At 37.3% G+C, this 17,861-nt stretch overlaps 1 protein-coding gene across 1 annotated transcript in view; it reads right to left on the reverse strand.

Annotated features, from left to right (window-relative positions):
* Positions 1-3,201: 3,201 nt before the first annotated feature.
* Positions 3,202-17,861, reverse strand: part of opn7a (opsin 7, group member a) — a 52,689-nt gene continuing 38,029 nt past the window's right edge. The window contains exons 3-5 of the mRNA XM_056480734.1: positions 13,635-13,762; positions 7,166-7,500; positions 3,202-3,858 (exon numbers count right to left, since the gene is read on the reverse strand). Of these exons, the coding sequence (XP_056336709.1) occupies positions 3,202-3,858; positions 7,166-7,500; positions 13,635-13,762 (1,120 nt within the window). The remainder of the gene's footprint in view (positions 3,859-7,165; positions 7,501-13,634; positions 13,763-17,861) is intronic.

The raw sequence follows: 17,861 nt of genomic DNA on the forward strand, positions 1-17,861 counted from the left end.
TTTATCAAAACCTGTAACCTTTGACCTCGTATTTGTTTTACCTACTATGTAAGTAAATGGTTTCAGGTTTTCAGATTTCTTCAGCATTTCTTCTTTTCATTATACGGTGAACTTATCAAATAATATATTCAAATAATTTGTTTAGAGACAGTCGCTAGTTAATGTCTGCATGTACTGGAAGGTGCTGGAGAGTTTCAATATGATGATATATTTCCCACTGAAATGGGACACTGAGTTGGTCCTGATGATCCGGTCAGAGTGAATCACTAGTTAAAGCATTTGGTTGAACCAAATGATCCGCTTGGAGACCAGTTAATGATATACTGAGTCAAAAGATCTGGTCAAAGTGAGTCTCCAGTTATTGGCTTACTGATCCAAATGATCTGATCACACCAAGTCTTTACTTAACGATGAATTGATTTAGTCATTCTAATTAGAGCCTTGAGATATCGAATCATTCATTCATTCATTCATTTTCTTTTGGGCTTAGTCCCTTTATCAATCTGGGGTCGCCACAGCGGAATGAACCGCCAACTTATCCAGCATACGTTTTAACAGCGGATGCCCTTCTAGCCGCAACCCATCACTGGGAAACAGATATCGAATCATTGATTCAAATGATCCAGTCAGAGAGAGTCTTCAGTTAATGATTCACTGATTCTTATTATACGGTCAACGCGAGTCAACATTTCAGAATTTCAAAGTTTTCATATTTAGGTTATATGTAGGAGTGCTTATTAACTAAAACTGGTGTAAAATGAGGTGCTGTTTAAACCCACATGTATGAAATGCTTAAATATAGTAATTTAGTTGCAACCCAGGCTCATTATTGATACTTACCCCTATACACATTTCTGGACAGCACGAAATATGTCCCATACGTTTTTGTTTTTTGCAGTTTTTGTTTTTGCAAATCCACCAGAGGCCACTGTGTATGCTTTTCCAGATCTCAAATTTCTCTTGCAAGTGCCATTCGTGCCTGCTGTTCTTGAGTAAATCCACTGACCGGCCGACTGATAAGCCCACCCACTACCTTCCCTAAACCCAACCAACAGTTTTCAAAAGCAATCCAGAAAAATAAAAAGCCCACATTCTCACCCAGTTATTTGCTTGTTTATTTTTTAATTTTTTGGTTTGTTTTTATTTTACCAGCTTTCTGGAGCCCTTCTCAAACCCCATCGTGGCGGTCAACTCCTCTCTGCATTTCTGCAAGTCCATCGACGTACATTGTGTGATAAAAAGTCGTCCATACTGAGGTAAGCGCTCTGCTGGTAGCGCAAAAAGAAACAGAAGCCATTGGCTAGCATCAATCGTAGCTCTGGCTACATAATTTGAGCTCTCCAGAAATGTAAACAGGGGTACATATTCACAATGAGCCTGTGTTCTTTATTTCTGTATCTGTACTTTTACTCAATTGCTGGATTTGCATGTCCGGGTAACTCATGAGCTGTGTGAGGCAAAATTAACCCAGGATTCAGTTACTCTGTGGTTTAAAACATAACCCAGGGCTAACTAATTCAAGTGTGAAAAGGCCTAAGACATTAGAAAGGAGGCTTCTCCAACAGACAAACACCTTCACATTTACCAAATCAACTTTCAACAATGCATATGTGTCTGTTCCCTCAGCATAGGTATCTAAAACATGCGTAACACTTAAAAAACTTGAAAGTGCTATAAAAGACAGATATTGTGTCTATAGGAAACCTCTTGTTACAAAAAATAACTTTTAAAAAAACAATCATTGCACTCCATCACAGACATATCAACACAAAATACACAAAATTCATTTGCGTCAGCGTCTTAAGGCAAGACACCCCAGGTAAATAACATAAAAGGCCCTATCATACACCCGGCACACATAGGCACAAGTATTTGGTGTGATTTGTTACTATTTTCAGACCAGTGCAATACTAACTTTCACGCTTTGCGCTATGTTGTTTAAATAGTAAATCGATTTGCACCATTTTGTGGACTCAAGGGTGTGCTGGTCTATAAAGGAGGTGTGTTAAGGCGCATCGTTGGTCCATTGCTATTTTGAGGAATTGATATAGATCACGCAACTGACCAACGATTTGGATAGCCTATAACTCAGTTTTTTTCCACACTTAGTTATTATTGTTCATTTATTCATTTGCTGGAAATTAGAACTAAATTTAGAAACAGTTTTGAAACAAATATTTGCTCTTAACAAACAAAATTAAATATGTAGGCTGATGATGTCTTCAGTGAAGTGCGTACAACAATGTTTCCTTATTCACGAAAGTATAGGAGTAAATTAAAGAGTAAATGTAAAGTAAAGAGAAAGTAAAGAGGCCGAATGGAGGAGGCTCATTCTTTATTCTCACTGCAGATGGTCTGTTTAACTATTTTCTTGCTATAGTAAAGGGTTTAGTTTTTATGCCACTTACAAAGTCCGCCAAGTAGATAGCAAATGTGCCATGGCGCAACGTAGCTGACTCTTAAAGGGAATGGGAGATGAAGCTCTGATTTGTTTATTGAACGTTATACTCAAAACACACCCATAAGTCATTAAAAGAATAAGCAAAACCCTATTAGACCATGCGTCAGGGCGCAGAGCGTATTTTTCCATCTTTAAACTAGCAGAAGTGGATTCGTACGTGCCCTTTATGCGTTTGCGTCATGTGCTTTAGACTTTGTGCTAAGATCATTAAAATAGAGCCCAAAATCTTTAACCAATAGATTTCTAGTAGATTACATTAAAAATGGCATTAGATGTTGGATTTATTGCTCTAGAAGTTTTGAAATGTCATTAAGCACACAAATGAGACGTACTAAATTAAATATGCACCAGTCCCAAGAAGCCAGACTTCAATGCAACCAAGCATTTTCTTCAGCCTCATGTTTAGGGGTGTAAAAAGGTCCTCTTTTTTCCTGTTATTTAACAGGAACTTAGGAAAATGTTCTTAGAACATATGTTTTAGCTAAGTGCTACTGAAATGGAAAACATGGCCTTTAAAGAAATGAATTGCAATCAACATTGTGCATAAAATTTTAGATAAGCAGTGTTTTTTTCTTAACAGTCTGAAACTAAACTTTATAAATAAAAACAAACAGCCCTAGAACAATACCTGTAGTGTCTTGCCTTAAACTGAGCCATATGTGAAAGTCTAAAGTCACTGAAACTTGCAAACACACACACACACACACACACACACACAAACTCATGCATAGGTTCAGGTGTTACGGTTTGATGTTTTTGGCAGCTTTACCAAGTGCAGGCACCGTTTCCAAGGTGATCTCCAGACTGTCAATTTCAGAGCATTTCCGCCCCCTCACGATGACCCGCACAGACTTTTTACACTCCACTGATTGGCTCTTTGGTTTGGTTTCTTTCAACATTTTAGGTTCCGGCTCTGGTTCCAGTTCAGGTTCGGTGCTGTCCTGCAGAGACAACTGCACAGTGTTCACTTTGACGGGACAGCAGCGCGGGTAGTGTTTAAACTGCTCAAATGGGTCATTGCACCTCTCGCAGGGGCAGTGACACTGACCTACAGGTCCCCCTATTGATTCTGAAATGGACTGACCTCGCCGCCGCAGGGGCCGCAGATTGAGGGCCAGTGATGGCCGGTAACTCCAGGGGGAAAAACACTGGCACAGACAGTGGTGCATGCAAACCCCTCGCAGCGAACGCATGTCCTTACAGAGCAGGTGGCGGAAGTTGGGTTTCAGCAAGAGGTAGATGAGAGGGTTATAAAGGGTTGAGGATTTGGCAAACATTGCAGGGATGGCGAACGCCATAGGCGGGATGTCATCAAAATGGCCAAATGCCGCCCACATAGACACCAGTGCATATGGACTCCAAGCAGTGAAGAATCCTATACATACTGCTACACTCAGCTGGAGAAAAACAGAGAAAAACATGAAATAAGTGTCAAGTTTCACAAGCTTCACAAGGAGCATCATGGGATGGTGTAACAGTGTTGAAGAAGATCATGTTTATTCTTATGAAAGCTTTTATTGAACTATGAAATAATACTCAGATTCAACATATACACATTAACATTCAAAACAGGTTGGTGAAACTATTTGTATAGAATGTTTTTAAAAAAATTAAAGAATTTTGGAATTCCAAAAAAATTGGAATTGCAACAACTGTACTGTGCACAAAGATACTGTTTTACCAATATGTGACGTTTATTTATAAACTAATTTCGAGAGGAAAACACATGCTTATGATGTCAGGGTTGACAAGGAGGACCCAAACGCAGAATAGACAGGAGAACACAAGGTTTATTTACAGGAGGTGAATAAGGCAACGCAGAAGGACAGTCCACACAATAGTGAAAGGTGATGGCAGGAGAACAGGCTGGGGAGGAGAGAAGACTCGGGACTTGTGGGTGTCTTACGGGGGGTGGGGAAACAGGCTGGTCGGAAAAGGGGTAATTCCAAACCTCAGGCCAAGCAGTAAATAAGTAGCTAGATGAACTCCGGTTTGGGACAGAGGTGGCAAACAGATGGAACATCAAATAAAGGGGATCCACAACCAGCGAAGACTCAGGAGGCAAGTGACAAGCAACTCAACAGGACTAGACAGCTGGGGAAACAAGAAAATTAAAAGTGCAGACAAAAAACAAACTAGAACAAAAAGAAATATTTAGGAGGGGGGAAAAAAATAGAACTCGAGAAATAAAATGAAACAAAAGGAACTAAACAAAACTACTAAAAATTAAAACAAAAGGGCAAAAGGAATAAGCTATAGCTTAAAATAAAACAAAAAGCGAACACAACAACCGGAACTAAAAAAATAAAGAACTAACAAAAGACGAGGGTTACAAAAATGGCAAAATGAAAACTCGTAACTAGTATTGAACTACAAACAGAATGAAAAATGAAAATGACAGCAACCTTGCTGAAAGAAGAAAAATAATCAACCAGAATCCAAAGGATATATTAATTTGAGATAAAGATCAAAAAGACTAGTACTAGACTAAGGCTAGACAAAAGAAACAAAACTAGACTATATAAAAAAAAAACCTCTATCAAGCACTAAACAAGATTAGCGACAAGCACACAAAAGATAGTATGACGAACCCACAAGGACAAGTGGAAAATTAACTCATTATGAAGGGAGTAGAGAGCACGAGGAACAGGTGAACATAATTAGACAAACAAGGACTAAACAAGGGGGCGAGGCTTAGGAAAACAAGGAGACGGGACAAGGGGAGCACATGGCCAACACAACAAAAGAGACAACCTGGACAGAAATTTAAAACATGAAGCAACCGCTTGCTTTTTTAAATGTCTAATTATCTTGTTTAATCCCACCCCTTTTCGCAGCGCCGCACGACAGAATTTCGCACACACAAAGCCCAGTGTGACCGCAGCTTTAAAGTAAACCCCCTCCCACCCCTGCTCCCCCTCCTTTCTAGATTGGGCAACACGGTGGCCCAGTGGATAGCACTGTTGCCTCACAACAAGAATGTCACATTTTAAAATCGCTTCTGAACCAGTCGACATTTCTGTGTGGAATTTGCTTGTTTTCCCTGTGTTTGCGTGGGTTTTCCCCAGGTTTCACGGTTTCCTTTCAGTCCAAAAACACGAGACCTAAGTAAATTAAACAATTAAATTGGCATCATAGATGAACTGTTAGTAAACTGTATATCACTCTTTAGCCATCCCTTTATTTGTCAATTGCCAGAGATAAGTTGGGGGAGTTCATCGAGCTTTACCTGAGCTCAAACTACCCTCTCGCCCTGTTAACGGGATGGAGCCCAGGGCCCTATCCTGGGAGAGCATGCCAAACAAGCTTTATTATCAATCATAAGCTAAGTGTGAACTCTGGAAAATTCAAGAAATTAAGTTTTTCATAACAAGAGCATTTTTAAAATAATGTTTAAATATAAAATGCTGTCAAAATGATTTGAATTAACCATAAAATACTGTAAAAAAACGTATATATCATAGGTATAGACATTTAAAAGCAACATTCTTTTTTAAGTGACAAACAGCAAGAATATGCAATTTTACAATAAAAGTTTGTTGTGTTATGTTTCGGTATAGTTCTTGTAACAGTTGTTAAAATTAGGGTAAATGGATCCAGATGCAATTTTGTTGCCTGTTTGCTCTAAAATATTGCCTAGCAACATCATCAGCTTTAGAAGGGATTAGGGCATGGGGATGAGCCCTTAAGAATGGAACACTCTGAGAGTGTTTTCATGACATGTCATCCATAAGCCATGTTAGTAGCACAGAAAGAAAACATGAACACTGAACAAATGCAAGTGAAACATTATACATCTTAATTAATACTGCTAATACATATCCTTTACCACCTAATTCAGATTGTCAAAATATTTTGCTTCTTGTATACTACGTCATACTCTATTAGCCGCTTCCACATTTCTTTTCTGTGGTTTCGACAGTATAAATTGGCAAAACAACACGTTCATTAGTACAATAACTGTACAATCCAAGCTGTTGTTTACATCGGAGGATTACCAGTTTAACTGAACAAATCTTGTACAATTGTTATTATTATTATTATTATTATTAAATTATTATTATTTAAGTATCTTTTTTCTTACAATAATTGTGTTTTGAGTGAATTATTCGAGGTACCATCTTTATTATTAATATTCAATATAAGATGTAATAATATTATACTGCAAATTTGGTTAAATGTTTAAATTTTTACCATATTTTTTAGCATAATTATTTCAAAAACCACAGCTATTTATTTTTACATTTATTTAGAGTGCATCTTTGAATATACAGTTTATTTTTTTCACTCATTTTAAATATATTTTAATGTCAAAAAAAATTTAATAATTAAGTTAGAGTGGGAAAGTGGTTAGCACTGCCACCTCACAGCAAGAAGGTTGCTGGTTCGAGTCCTGGCTGGGCTAGTTTGTATTTCTGTGTGGAGTTCACCGTGTTTGTGTGGGTTTCCTCCGGGTGTTCGGGTTTCCAGTCCAAACACAAGCGCTATAGGTGAATTGAATAAACTAAATTGTCTGTTGTGTATGTGTGTGAAAGAGTGTGTTTGGGTGTTTCCCAGTTGTGGCTGGAAAAGCATCCGCTGCATAAAACATGTGCTAGAATAGTTGCCGGTTCATTCCGCTGTGGCTACCTCTGAAATAGAGACTAAGCCGAAGGAAAATGAATGAATGAAAATATCAAGAATGATGAAAACTGAATACTGCACCTTTACTATGATGGTCTGGATATTGCCCATGCGTGTCTGCGCTGAGACGTGCTGCTCCACTGCTCTACGGGACTCTCGAACTGTGATCAGTATGCGTGTATAAGAGATGATGATGATGACACACGGCACCAGGTAGCAGGCGATGAAGAGCACAGTGGTGTACGAGCGGGCCACTGAGTTGTGATTGGACCAGGCCCAGTCAATACAGCAGGCTGTGCCATAGGGTTCAGGTCCGTACTGCCCCCAGTGGGCGAGTGGAGAACAGGCGAACACAAGAGAGTAGGCCCACGCACACACTATTAATACACGACCATGCTCATAGCTGAACCGATTACCTACGGACACACACATAAACACTGTTCAGTTCATGGTCAAAAATAATATAAAACAAAATATATTCATTACATTGACACACTGTAAAAAGTGATTAGTTACTTAAAGCGAGTAAACGCAAAAAGTTGACTTAACAAAAATAATGTAGCTAAACCCATTGTATCTTGGAACTGTTAAGTTGACTTCATTTTTATAAATATGCAAATTGTACTTTTAAACAGAAGTAAACTAATCACCTTTTTCCAATACACCTTTATTCATTTTTTTCAGCTTTTCTGTATCTAGTAAAATTACATACAGTAAAATAGATCTGCTCTTCCAGACTCCAGTGTGTTTTCTAAATTTAATGGGCTATAATTTAAACTTAATGAAGCACCAAATATGTTATATTGTAATAATTACAGTAATTATTTGAGAACAGATGTGCTAAAATAGTCTGACACTGTAAAAAGGGATTAGTTGACTTTAAAAAAAGTGAGATCAATTTGCATAATTAAAAAAATTAAGTCAGCTTAACAGTTCCAAGTTACAGTGCGTTTACTTACATTATCTTTGTGAGGCCAACTTGTTGCATTTAAGGCAATTAGTTTACTGACTTTAAATAACTAATAACTTGTTACAGAGCACTGAAACTGCGTCCGAAACCACATACTTCCATTCTATATAGTTTGCTAAAAACAGTATGTGAGCCCAGTACTATGTCCAAATTCATAAAATTTGAAGTATGTGAGAAGTACCCGAATGACCTACTACTTCTGGCGAGATTCTGAAGTGTGCATAGGATGCACGCTGCGCTATCCCATGATTTCACGTGAGGGAATTCATGAAAGGGAGTGAAGTGATGCAATTCATGCAGGTAGGTTATGTGAAATTGACAAAATGGCGGTTGTAATACGTCCGAGTTCCATTTACACTACTCACATTCATACTGTATAGAACAAACTTTTTTAATGGTCAAGTAGTACATTTAAATTCAAATTTTAAGTTTCGGACGCAGCCTGAATCATTCATGATTTAGGAACAAAACAAGTGACAGTTCCTGCATTTCTTTGTTTTTTCTAGTTTGGATCTAACATTTTCTTGAGGAAATGAACATGAATGCATATTAGTTAGTTATTCCATGTGACATATGAGTGTATATAAGTTATTCAGTTTGCTTATGCTCCTTCAGGACTCTAGTTTGGGCTCTGGATTTCCACACCAACATTGCACTGCAACTGAGCGGCTCTACCTTTACTGTGGGAGTATTGGAAGGGGAATGTGATGTGACACTTTGACAGTGGCATTGCATGGACCACCAAAGTCCACAGCCATCAAGGGCACCATGCTATAGTCACCATGGGCATCATGCTACAGAATTGTAAATTAATTATTTACAATTTAATCACAATTGAATTTTCATCAGATTTGCAACCTTTAAAAAATTTTTTTCAATGATAGAACAAAATTAAAGAACTAAGAGGCAGTGAAGTTAATGAAATAATTAAGTGCTAACTGAGAATTGCCAATAAACAAAAAAGCAGAATCACCAAGAAGCAGAATCATCAAGAAAAACTAAACTAAAACTGACTCCAATTGTACTTATTTTTCTATCACAGAACAACAAAAGTCCCAGTGACATTTTTTGAAAATACTTGTTTTGTTAAGCCGGGCATACACTGTGCAATTTTAGGTCTGTTTTGAGCCGTATTCTGACTAGTGGAACTCTTCTTTAAATCTGATTGAATTTCAGCTTTGTCATGCATCATTTGTCATGCTTCATTCATGCAGTATTTAAGAGGAACGGCAAGACGATGCCGAATTCAGACTACATGATTTTAGCACCAATTTTGGCTCGACAAGTTTTGAGAAATCGCCGACAAATGCCTGAAATCACAGGCAAATTGGTGCTCGCTCACGTGAGTAACAATCACACAATTTGAACTATCAAAGCAACGATCTGAGAGAATTGCAGATGAGTTGCCAACACCCGTGAGATATTTGGCATGCTTAATATATGAAGCTGCATATATTAAGTCAAATCACACTGCAATTCAAATCATGCAGTGTGAAATGTGTTCTGACGGAAAATAACATTGGTGATTACGTACAGCCAATGAGAGAGCAGCATTCACAAGTATGGGTATCTGCAGGTCAGCAGGAGGTTGGAGGAGAAGTTTAAGGGCTTCTTTTCAGTTTATTTGGACCCAAGAAATGGAGGAAAAACTAGTGTAAATGTGGCAGGAGCACCTGCATAGTATGTGGCCTGAAACAAAGTTGTCAGCGATTCTTTCTATTGTAAAGTCATGCAGTGTGAAGCACCCTGTCACCTATCCATCTTGCAGTGTAAACAAAACAGCAACGAAACACTACCCCAGATAGTCATGGGGTGAGATTACATCTGTGACAGGACTACTTTGAAAATCGGGCAGTCTGAACTCGGCATAACCTCTCCTGATAAGCAATCGAATGACTGGATGGTTTTCAGACATGTCAGAAATTTTGCTCTGCGCCTTGTGAGGGAATCACACAATTGAATCCAATCTACTAATCGACTGAGTTAAACTAAGTGTTTATGCCCTCACTGCATTTGCGCAAAAACCGAAAACAGACACACACACTCCCTGGTTCATAGGGGTGCACTGGTAATGAATATATTAATATATTAATGAATATTTCACAGAATCAATTAAAAGTGTATGTTATTCTGTTTGAATATTTGTGAGATACATATCTGAGTAGGAAAAATAATAATTTCTTTTTTTCCAAGCGAGTTTCACACTCCTTCCCATTCAGTTGATTTGCAAATTACCATTAAACAAAGAAGAAGGAGCAGGTGTTGCTTGTTGATTTTGTATATACAGTGTGAGCAGTCAAGCCACTGTTGAGCAATCGGACCGTATAGTGTGAGCACATGAATCGTTATGTTTGGCTTTATATCGGTGTGACTTGGTACCATGCTGAAATTGCATGGCAATTGCAAAACAGCTGCACAGCGTACGCCCGCCTTACCATTACTGTTGTGGAACAGCATTTGGTGTACTTGAGATCTTTGACCTTTCTTTTCTCATTCTAGTTTTTATGGTTGGTCTCTGTTTCTATCAGTGAAAACAAAAAGACATTATTTGAGGGTGCAAACATGATTCAGCTGTTGATTCAATGCTAGTTCAATGAAGGTTTGCTATCTGGCCACCATTTAACGGTGATTGGTGTTGCCAACAAAGGATTTGGACTTGCCAATGAAGTTGGTACAAGCTGTATTGAAGACTATCCTGGTGTTATTACCAGTGTAACTAGTCTGGTGGTCATGCCTTGAATTCTTTTACATTTTTAATTTTCCATGTTACCGTTGTCATGGCCATTGAGGCCAATTCTAAACTCTCTGAAACTCCCTATCATGGCCATTATTGAAGAAGACTAAACCGGTATGGATCCATTAGTAAGGAGATCATTGTCCTAAGGACAAAGTGATGTATGTTATTGAGCGGGCTCATTAGGCCAATATGATCGTTGTGATTATCTAAGGCTAACTGTAGCTCAGCTCATCTATTCTGCTATAGCACTCAAGTTGCCTCAACCTCAACCTGCAGCTATACTATAATAGTCATGGAAATGTGATTGTAGCACTTCATCTATGGTCACCACAGACCGCAATGCTCCTCCATCATCAAGATTGTCACTCCACAGCAATCAAGGCCACCATCACTCCAACAGAATTCAAGGCCACCATACCTGAGTACTTTGTGTCTGCACTATTTTAGAATGTGCAACCAGGGTGACTGTGTAAGATTTTGGACCTGCTAATAATGTCATTATGAGTGACATTGAAGTCCAGATCAATGATAATGGTGCTTCCAAGTCTAGTGATCGTGCCTTTGAACTCTCTGCACGCCCTGTTGGGTCTGCCGTGGCCGCTGAGCTAGATTCTGTAATCTTTGTCATTGTTAGTTGAAGCTGTCTCTGTGCTATCTGTTCTAGCTCCATAACTCCAATATTCTGGTTTATTTTCACTCAGTTTTCTCTAGCTCTACCAGTCCTGACTCCGTCCTGGCATCCAGAAGTACCTGGTCAACAATACATTTCCCATTTTTACTCTACCAATCTCCTGTTTTCTTGATTCATGATTATGAATATTTGTACATACTAAATCTGTTCTTCATAAGAAAGGGGCTCAGTTATGTGTAACCTGTCTGGAGTGTAGACCTTTAAATGATTCTTGTTTGGTGTGCCATGTTGTAGTCAGTTAGTAGATCAATGCGCAACATTGATCCTAGGTTTTCCATGTTTGCTAATTACCGCTCATGTATCTGTAACTACCGCTCATGTATCTAGTGAGATCTACCCTTACAAAAAATTACTGCAGTTTTTTTTTTTTAAAGAAAACTGCAGTTTTAAAGGAATACTGCGGTTTTAGTTATCTTCTGAAAAGTGCATTTTTTGGACACGAAAAAACTGTTATTTAAATATATTGCAGTACTACTGCAATACAACTGAATTACTACTATAGTGCAAATGCAGTACAACTTCTGCAATTAAACTGAAGTACTACTACAATACAAATGCAGTAAATCTACTGCAAAAGTACTGAAGTACTACTACAATAAAACTGCATTACAACTGCTGCAATAGTACTGAAGTGATACTAGTACTATAATGCAGTACTGCTACTGCTATACATGTTAAACAGTTTATTAGGTACATCTTAGGTACATAAGTAAAAGTGCACTTTGGTTTTGCTATGTCTTGCAGTATTGTAGATGTATTTCTGTAGTTAGTTATCCTTCTGAAAAGTGCAATAAAATATTTTGTGGTAGTACTTCAGCAATACAACTAAAGTACTGAAACCTCACTTGAAAACAATTGTCCACCGAGCAGGAAAAGTAGTAGCCGTACTGCAGTTGTATTGTAGAAGTACTTCAGTTGTATAGCAGTAGCAGTACTGCATTATAGTAGTAGTATAACTTCAGTACTATTGGAGCAGTTGTAATGCAGTTGTATTGTAGTAGTACTTCAGCACTATAGCAGTAAATGTACTGCATTTGTATTGTAGTAGTACTTTAGTTGAATTGCAGTAGATGTACTGCAGTTGGTTGTGTTGTAGTACTTCAGTTGTGTTGCAGTAATATAGTAATACTGCAATATACTTTGTGTCCAAAAAACTGCACTTTTCAGAAGATAACTAAAACTGCAGTATTCCTTTCAAAAACTGCAGTACTCTTTTTTTTAAACTGCAGTATTTTTTTGTAAAGGCCTTCTCAGTTTATTTAATGTTACTTCGGTTGTACTGCAGATTTTACTGCTGTTGATCTTTATTGCATTATAGTTGCTGTTGTACTGTTCAGTTCACTGCAGATATTTTTATTATCCGTTTTTGCAAATAAACTCCTAAACGTCTAATTAGAAAATTACTTGAATCCAATAAAACATCCCTAAAAAAAGAACAAAATATTCTTGGAAAATGTTGAAGAACAAACCCTTGTAACACAAGTGCAGTACAGTTCTTACCACACTATTGGCATATTAGACTACAGCAGCACACGTGCTGTAAAGACGGAGTTTACTTGTTTTTACTGCAGTTTACTGCAACTTATACTGCTGTTGAACTTTATTGTGCTGTATTTGAACTGTGTTTATACTTCATTGTATTGCAATTTTGCAATTGTACTTTATTTCACTGCAGTTATACTTCTATCTACTGCTGTTGTACTGCAGTTGTACTTCAGTTTACTGCAGTTATGTTTTGTAAGGGTATCTATGAGTTTCATGTGTTGGTGGTAGAGTGTTCTGTGAAAGGATGTGTTGGATGGTGTCCTCAGTTTTTCCCTTGGGTTAATAGTTTTCCTAGTCAGTATTTGCACTTGACTTCATCATACCCTCCCTTGTTTCTTCATTCTCTCAACCAAAATAGTACTGATATTTTCAGGGAAAAAAAACACCTTTGTGGTCCTCAGTCACATGAACATGAAATAAAACAAGTGTGTTAAGTTGACATGTAAATGTTTTTATTATATTTCAATTGTATATATGTATGTATGTATGTATGTATGTATGTATGTATATATATATATATATGTGTGTATATGTATATGTATATGTATTTGAAATAGAAATCATTTTTACTTGTCAACTTTTCATAGTAAAATATAACTTGGGGTACCGTGAAGTGGGTAGCAGACTTTGAGGCAGCAAACAGTGCTGAGAATAGTTAGAGTGGTCAGAGAGCAGATCCCAAATAAGACACCACAGAAGGCATAGATCACACACACTGTTCTTCCATACAGCCACCTGCAAATGGAAACAGCGGTCAATAAGAAACAACAAGATTAAAGACCATGAGTGGTCCATTGCATAGTTGCTTTCTGTCAGTCTTTTTTGCCTTCCAAAGTATATTGAACAACAGCACATTTTGCAGCATAGCGCTTAACAAATTTACAAAAACAATAAAAGATGATAAGTAATTATACAAATATTCAATCAAAAGTAGGTGTAGATGCTAGTAGTTACTGTTATAGTTATTGTTTATAGTTATCATTCTTTGTGTAAATGGGCCTTAAGTTACAAGTTACAAAATGTTGACCTTTAATTAGAGATGTTTCGTTTTGTCACCCTAGGCGAGATTACTATCATTGACCCCCAGCCACCAAGACAGATTCTTTGCTTGTAATGCATTCAGATGTACCTTGGGTAGAGCTGTGCAATTAATCTAAATGAAATCACAAACACGATTAATCATACCTGCGATTATCATGCACATCTTGTCATAGAAGCACAGTTGTGTGTTCAGTAGTAAATCTCTTCTAAAGGCCAGAGGATGCTCTCAATCAGAAACTCCAAATAAAGATATCCAGGAAATCCTGGTAGTGTTGGATTACGAACACAAGATTTAACTGCTTTCATTGATTTAGCATCACCCATCAGGCACACAATGTCATAAGACGTTAATATTAGGTTACATTTAGGTTGTGACTTTGGGTGATTAAAATTCAATGTCTAGCCAGCATCTAAGGACAAAGTTATTTTGACATCCAATAACGATGTCAAATGACGTTGATATTTGGTTGATTTTAGGTTGTGTTAGAAAGTGACCAAAATCCAACATTGAGCCAACATCTTAAACCAACGTCATATTGACATCAAATACTGACATTTATTTGGCATGTATGGCAACCAAAATACAACGTCTGATAGACGTCATAGTGGTAACATCCACACAACGTCAAGTTGTAACATCATCTATACGTTGATATTTGGTTGATTTTAGGTTGGACGTTGGACACTGACGTCGACCTGACATTGGGTTCTAACATCAACACAATTTTCATTTCCAAACAAAATGCAATGTCCCTGAAGTCATGTTGATGTCCTGTGTCTGCTGGGATAATAATCACATGATATGGAATCATAACACAGAAAGATTTATTTCAAACACTTGACATTGCTGTAAATAAAAACATTGTCCAATTAAATCAATTTCAATTCTAAATGTGATTTTGCGTAGCTTATTAGTGACCTACCACATGTAGTAAATGCTAGTTTATCTGAAGGACATGATGGAGGTTTACTAGAACTAGCTTTACTGACAAAATGCACATGAAAATTGCTTTAGTTTAATCGCTCAGCCCTAACCTTGGGTTGTTTGTTTGTTTCTCTGATGTGCAGTACACCACTGCCATAAAAAGAGAAAGGCATAATGTCATGTTCACATCTCTGACTTTATATTACCTTCCAGATGCAGCACTAGCATTACTAGTGATCGCAATTGCCACTCTTAACAACAGTCTGAAGTAAAGGGCAGTTTAACCTTGATGTCTGGGGTCTGTTTTTTTGTGAGAGATTTGGTCTAGCTGTGACATGAAGTCACTCTGTGCAAAAAAAGAGCCATTGGATTTGGTCTGTCTACTGCATTCTTTCTAGGTCTGCACACATCATCATTATCTTTGCGTTTACCGGCCGGTTTCCTCTTGATGGAGCACTGAACAGATTGTGTGTGTGGGGAGGTCTTTTTGGTTGGGATTATATGGACCATTTTGCTTTGGAAACATGATGAGCTGACACGAAGTGACAAGTATGTGTGTATAGGACACAGTGAGAAAGAAGAGGAGAGTGGGAGAGAGCAATGCCAGGTTTTGAGCATTTACCAGTCATATGCAATACAGCATGGTTATATATATATATATATACAGTGCTCAGCATAATTTAGTACACCCCATTTTGAAAATTAGTATTTTTATCCATTTCTCAGTGAATATAAGCAATGTATTTTGGTGCATTTAAATAAAACAGATTATTAAATAAAATGTTTTAATAAAATAATATTGTAGTCACCAAACATATTTAGAAATTGAAAGATAATACAATTAAATTCAAGCAAAATATAGCAAAAAAAAATTGCAAGCTATATATATATATATATATATATATATATATATATATATATTATATATATATATATTATCTATATATATATATATAACAGTTGAAGTCAGAATTATTAGCCCCCTGAATTGTTAGCCCCCCTGTTTATTTTTTCCCCCAATTTATGTTTAATGAAGGGAAGATTTTTTTTAACACGTTTCTAAACATAATAGTTTTAATAACTCATTTCTAAAAACTTACTTTTTTTATCTTTGATGACATGATGACAGTAAATAATATTTTACTTGATATTTATCAAGACACTTCTATACAGCTTAAAGTGACATTTAAGGGCTTAACTAGGCTAATTAGGTTAACTAGGCAGGTTAGGGTAATTAGGCGAATCATTGTATAACGATGGTTTGTTCTGTAGACTATCGGAAAAAATATAGCCTAAAGTAGCTAATAATTTTGACCTTGAAAATGAAAAAATATTATCAGACATACAGTGAAAATTTCCTTGCTCTGTTAAACATAATTTGAAAAAAAAAAATCTAAGTGGGGCCAATAATTTTGACTTTTACTATATGTAATGTAATGTGTGTGTTTTATATAGCACATTTATCATGTATGGCCATATACCCAAAGTGCTCCACACCACTACCAGTGTGCCACATCCTCTTGGATGATGCGACGGCAGCCACAGGACAACGGCACCAGTGCGTTCACCACACACCAGCTATAGAAGGAGTGGAGAGACAGTGATCCAGCCAATTCAGTGGATGGGGATGATTGGGAGGCCATGATGGGTAACAGCCAATGGAGGGAATTTGGCCAGGACACTGGGGTTACACCCCTACTCTTAACAAGAAGTGACATGGTATTTTTAATAACCACAGAGAGTCAGGACCTCGGTTTAACATATATATATTAGTGGTGGGCCATTATCGACGTTAAGGTGATGCGTTAACGTGAGACTCTTATAGGGCGATAAAAAAATATCGCAGTTAATTCTCAAAGTTGGGTTGGGAGCTGGGTCTATTCTACGCAAGCTATGATGACTTTCAACTTGATATTTTAGCATGGATGTATACCTGGCCGAATTGCACTGTAGGTGGTGAGAACGAGTCTTCGAACCTGTGTAAATTACCACATCAAACATGACGTGCTAGCATGGATGCAGTTCACTAGAGTGAATCATATAACTATCAGGCACCTGTAGAATTTATGTGTTCAAGTAAAACATACAAATAAAATGGACTGGGTGCTTTTTAAAATGAATGACGGTGAATGAAAGTCAAACTGGTAATCCGTCTGACAAAAAAACAGTCCTTCTGAATCAAATCAGCAGGATGCCCATCTGGATCTTTCACTTACTTTGAAGACACTACTGACTACGCTTACATGGACATATGTAATCTATTTATTTGCCTTAATAGACAATAATATAATTTAGGTGTTTACGTGAAGTGCTTTCATGTAAGAGTTTCCTGTAATTTTGGGTGACTTTAACTACAGTTCAGCAGTTCCACTTTCACTCATGAACAGTTTATTTATGCCTCTGTGATAAACTGCAAAGAACAAGCAAGGACTGGTGTGAGTGATATGGAATTTAATAACGCATGCCAAATGGAAAGAAAAACTTCCGCATTTCGCAATGTGTGTGTGGTCCTTTACTGACAGCCGCGTGTGTGGATCTTGTTAGAAATATAACGAAAAGTCCTACATCGCGGTAACAGTTTGATTGCGATGTTTACTTCAGCAATAGCACTAATATATGCATACTCCACGTCCTAATTCCAATTCTGTTAAGTTCAGTTATGACTTTAGTCAGGTTAAGGTAATCAAACATCGCTGTTTTGAGCTTATGTAGGCCTGCAGTTCAAAACTCATGTTTAACTGAATAAACAGTTGGTAAACACAAGAACATCTTATTAAACATAATTTATTTTCATCATCAATTATCATAGAGGAACAGTTTCTCAAGCAGTTTGTGATGCATTTTGGAAACAGGAGATGAGCCCCTGGT

This window comes from Danio aesculapii, chromosome 20 (assembly GCF_903798145.1).
Source record: "Danio aesculapii chromosome 20, fDanAes4.1, whole genome shotgun sequence".
NCBI classification, from domain to species: domain Eukaryota; kingdom Metazoa; phylum Chordata; class Actinopteri; order Cypriniformes; family Danionidae; genus Danio; species Danio aesculapii.